We start from the raw sequence: 5,578 nt of genomic DNA, 5'->3' as shown, positions 1-5,578 counted from the left end.
TATTTACAATTATTTTCTTAGATTAAGAGCCCAAATAATTTTTTAATTAGCAAAGTACTAAATTATCTATCATCAAACAAAATACAACTTATACAAATTCTTTTTTCTCATTTCAATACTATTAAAAAAAAAAAAACTTTCTTCAATTGTATTTACAAACCCAAATCCTCTCTTCTTCTTAACAAAACCCTTCAAAAAATCTCAAAATTCTAAAAAAATCAAAACCTCACAAAACTTATAAAATGTATTTCATGTATTTTTTGAGTTTCAAAGGCGAATTTAAAGATTTTTTTTGCACACATAAATGTTTGTTTTTTTTCCGCACATACATGTTGAATTTTTCGTCTAGACACCAACTTATCGAATTTTTTTTTGTCTAGAGGTGTAAAAGACTAAAATACCCTCTAACATTTTAATATACTCCAATGTTATCCTTTAATTCAATTTAACCTCAATTTGACCCCAAATTTCACAAATTATTCAATTTTGGTCTCTAACTCAATTTTGACCACTGTTTCGCCCGTCGCTGCCATTGACCTCCGGTCTCCGACGTTGACTTTTTTTTTTTTTTTCTTTTTGTTGTCTATTTTTTCGCCGGTCTCTGAAATTGACTTTATTTATTTATTTTTATTTTTATTTTTTGAATTTTTTTCTTCAACATTTTTTGGCCCGTTTAAAAAGTAATATTTGGTCCCAAAGAATGAATATTGATGTGGTTAACAATAATATTAACGTCAATCACAGTAATAATATTGTAACGACAATAATATTACTGTCAATCAAAGTTATATTATTGTGTTTACAGTAATATTACTATACTAGACAATAATATTATTACGTTAATCGGTCAACAAATTAAACAAAATAAAAAGGCAAAAAAAAAAAAATTATTGATATGGTTGACACTTGACAGTAATATTATTGTGTTTACAGTAATTTTACTAATTTTACTGTCAACGACAGTAATATTATTACGTTGATCAGTCAACAAATCAAACGAAATAAAAAAAACCAAAAAATAAATTAATATTGATGTGGTTGACAGTAATACTATTGTGTTTACAGTAATTGTGTTGTCAACGACATTTCAATTACTGTCAATGATAGTACAATTACGATCAACGTTCAGCGACAGATGTAAAATAAACAGACAAAAAATTTAGGAAAAAAAAAAAAAAAAAAAGTCAACGCCGGAGATCGCGTTGACCGCCGGTCAACTCCGGAAACCAGTGGCGTAAAAAACCGAAATAAAGATAATTTAAAAAAAAGTCAATGTCGGAGACCTGTGACGAAAAAAGCCAAGTTCTCCCAACGTCAATATTTCGTATGATTACGCTCCCTTATCAATCAACAAATCGAACAATCCACCGTTTAGAAAGCTGGATTTTTCGACGAGCCACATGGCGTTAGGATTCTGCAATCAGGCAATGGGCTATTTCTCTGTTGCAGTAACTCGGCCAGTGATTGCAATAAGAGATATTACGTCTACAATCCCACAACCAAGAATTTCTCGACACTTCCGAAAATAAGTGGAGTAGGTGGGATATCGAGGAGAATGTGCGGGATGAACTTGGCTTTCGATCCTGCAAAGTCTCCTCATTACAAAGCTGTTTGTGTCGGAAGATTGCAGTTAGACTCCGGCGATTACCGATATCAGTTTGCGGTATACTTGTCTGAGAAAGGTCCGTGGAGGAAATGGGGCGACCCGTTTATGGCCGAAGTCGGTTTTGAGAAAGGGTGTATTGGAACCGAGCCATCCATTGGATCAGCAACGGAACCGCAAATTCTTGCTATTTCAATCTCGAGCGCCAAGTGCTCGAGATAATGCTAATGCCGCCAATCCCAGACAAATGGGATTGGAGAAGCAACTCTTACATCGGTGAGTCATGCGGACACTTGCATTATGTTGAGTTTTTTGGGGCGCAAATTCAGTTTGATGGATATGAAATGAAGATGGATCATTCGGAGTGGTTTGTCAAGTATCGAGTCGATCTTTCGCGTGTTGTTGATGTTTATCCTGAAATGATCCGTGATTATTTTGATCCGACGGATTGGTACTACTATGCGTTTTTTATATTTACTTCGGTTCGTGAATAAAAGAGGAGGATTCGTTCTTGGTTTTGCAGATACCGGGGAAAGTCGTACGATACAATCTCGTTTGCAAGACTTTCGAGACGATGCATGAGTTCGAGGGCGATGAAAGTGAAGGTTCTTTGAGATTTCCGGGTGCGAATAGATTTTAATACATTGAGTCACTATGTTGTGTTTAGTTCTTCATCCTTTGATTTGTACATTTAAACCTATAAATTAATAAAGTCGGGGATCTGGAAAATTCTATTAATTTAGCGAGTTATTAAATTATCGAGTTAATAATTCAACATGTTTTCACCGAGTCCGGATCGAAATAAACTATTATTTAATCGAGGTTATTAATTTATCGAGGTTTCTAATATATCTATTTTGTATCTGTTCTTGTCTAGTGAGGCGCTTATGGTGTTTGGTTGTTTTAAATTGCTGGAAAGTTTGGATTGTGAATCTCTCAAATTAATTATTTATTGTAATGGTCGACGTGGCATTTGTTTTTCTTCAAGGTTCAATTAAAAAAAAAATTGAATTGAAATTGTAACATAATAAATATGGGGAAACTACGGCCACCCCGAGGTATGTCCAAAGTACAAAAAGACCCCTTTTGTTTGGGTAATCACAGTCACCCCCTTCTTTTAAATATTTTTATATAAAATTTATGTAATTCGGTTATTTACCGAACTAAATATTATATTCAGTTCGATAAACGGTATGAATTGTTGCCGTACCGAAATTTTTGTTCGATTTACCAATTTAACATCTCTAATTTTACCTCTAGAGGGGTATTTTCGTAAGATAATACATAGTTGAAGGATGGCTATAATTACCGAAACATGAGAGAGGTTTTCGTAATTTGATCGTAACTCAAAGGTGACCGCAATTTTTCCTAATAAATATTTATAATTTGAATGATTTATAATATCTTATTTTGAAATACAAGGGAGTCAACTGCTATTTTGAAAGTTTAAGAAAATTATGTGCACAAAGTTCAAATCACAGGATGTAAGTGCTATTTACCCTTATTATGATTGCTAAGATAAACTTTTGTTCGTATAAGAAAGCGAAATGCATATTTTTTTATGGTTGAAAGTAGAATCAATACTGTCTTTGTAGAATGATATAATTGTTTTTAAACTGAAATATTAATTGCAGCAGACTTTTTTTACCGATTGCAATGGAATACACAAATTAATTTGAATGTTTCGTGTATACACAAATTAATTTGAATGTTTCGTGTTTTAGAGCACGAAACCCCCTTCAAAGTTTGAACTTTTAAGAACGATACTATCATGTATTCTAATTTTTAGATTGGGTTTGTGCTCTAGAGCATGAACATTATGTGCACAAAGTTCAAATCACAGGGATGTATGTGCTATTTACCCTTATTATGATTGCTAAGATAAACTTTTGTTCGTATAAGAAAGCGAAATGCATATTATTTTATGGTTGAAAGTAGAATCGATACTGTCTTTGTAGAATGATATAATTGTTTAAACTGAAATATTAATTGCAGCAGACTTTTTTACCGATTGCAATGGAATACACAAATTAATTTGAATGTTTCGTGTTTTAGAGCACGAAACCCCCTTCAAAGTTTGAACTTTTAAGAACGATACTATCATGTATTCTAATTTTTAGATTGAGTTTGTGCTCTAGAGCATGAAACTTTCGTAAAATTTGATAGTTTCGCACTCTAGAACACGGGGTATAAAAAGCAAAAATAGAAAAAAATCAAGGTTTAGTGCTCGACAACACGAAACGATTATTAAACAAAAATTGTTTTTTTTTGGTTTCGTATTGTTGAACACGAAATTTCGTTAATCAACACGAAACACATAAACTTTGAGGATAAAATAATTCCAAATAACTAACCTTTACCTCAAATTATAATCTAGTTCGGTCATTCAAAATTCAAATAAATGTTGTTGTTTTTCGGCCAAATTTCATTGTTAATCCCTCATCTTTAAATTTCATTCCACTATAGTCCCTCATCTCTTAAATGCACCACTATAGTCCCTCATCTCTCAAATCCATCTCATTCTCATCCTTCCTTTCACGGGTCTGTCAAAAGTGACGACAAATCAATCAAAAAATTAAGACACATTCCACTACATAAGGGCAAAACTGGTAAAATACTTGTATAACCTATTACTCAGCTCATTTTCAGTCATTGAGAGGGAAGTAGAGAACGATTGAGAAATTGTGAGGGAAAGGGAGAATAATTGAGAAATTTGGAGGGAAAGAGAAAACAATTGAGAATTAAGAAGGAAAGAGAGAACGGCATATTTTTAGTAGAAGAACGCGAATTGAGAGATAATTGGGGGTTTTCAAAAATTTGAAAGCTTGATGTTGCTTCGTAAAAGAGGGGATTCTTCTTCACCTGGTTACAATAAGTTTTTCCGCAACTTTCTTTTTTACTTTCTTGTTTGTTTTGATTTCTCAAGTGACTTTCTTTGGTAGAATTAATGTCTATTGATTATGCTATACCATAACGATGAATAGACAACTCAGTAAATTTTGTATCATATGCAGGGCCAGATAGTGTATATTTTACAATCAAAGTTTACCATGGTGGAGAATTTTTGGAGATTCCAAATAAAATTTATTTCAGAGCAGAAGTTGACTATATAGATTACATGGAATTTAGTAAAATGCCTCTGTCAACAATGGATGAAGTTGGAAAATTGTTAGGGTTTCAAAATCTTATAGGCTTTTGTTACAGAATACCAGACCACGAAGATGATAAATAATTATTTTTTATGCTAACGGATGAGGATGCATTTCAATTGGCAGAGTATGGAAAATATTAGAGGGAAGTAGAAGTTTTTATATGCCAATCATACTCTAACCTTTTCCCAGAAGAATTTGCTGCCGAAAAGGATTTTTATAATATATTGAACGAGAAGGTTCATGTTGAAGATGAATTCGAGTCAAGTGATCAAGAAAGCTTGTGTGACAGTGACTATGAAATGAGTGGAGAAGATGACATGATCTATGTGAAAAACATAGACCATGAAGCTGAATGAGATACTTCGATGCCAGGAAGAGAAAAAAATGAGAAAAATAATATAAGATTTGAATCATCATATGTTGACAAAGAACTTGAGATTAACTTGTTAGATGATTTGCATAGTTTATGCAGTGATGATGATGAGAATCGAGTAAAGTTGCCTCAGTTTCCAAGATTCAATCGTGCAAAAGATATGGAAGATCCACAATTTAGGATCGGGATGGTGTTTACTGATGCAAATGAGTTCAAAGACGCAGTAAAATTGCATGCAATCAATTGGCAGAGAAATATAAAATTAGTGAAGAATGACAAAGTCAGGGTCAAAGCAAAATGCCAAGAGAAAAATTGTAATTGGGTTGTTCTTGCTTCTAAGCAAAGAAAAGATACATATTTTCAGATAAGACGATGGAGACAACTCATAAATGTGCAAGACTGTTGACGAGAAATAAATATATGACATCTAAAGTATTAAGTAATAAATAC

The 5,578-nt window shown here is 32.8% G+C and overlaps 1 protein-coding gene across 1 annotated transcript; it reads left to right on the top strand.

Moving 5' to 3' along the window:
- Nucleotides 1–700: 700 nt before the first annotated feature.
- LOC105964770 (F-box protein At5g07610) lies at nt 701–2,270 on the top strand. The gene is given in 5 exon segments (XM_088818872.1): nt 701–715; nt 1,299–1,386; nt 1,389–1,736; nt 1,739–2,092; nt 2,095–2,270. Coding segments are annotated over 5 exon segments (981 nt in total).
- The last annotated feature ends 3,308 nt before the right edge of the window (nt 2,271–5,578 follow it).

Source organism: Erythranthe guttata, chromosome 6 (genome assembly GCF_056151865.1).
Source record: "Erythranthe guttata isolate IM_541 chromosome 6, IM_541, whole genome shotgun sequence".
Taxonomy (NCBI): domain Eukaryota; kingdom Viridiplantae; phylum Streptophyta; class Magnoliopsida; order Lamiales; family Phrymaceae; genus Erythranthe; species Erythranthe guttata.
This window is presented reverse-complemented; position numbering and strand designations above follow the sequence as displayed.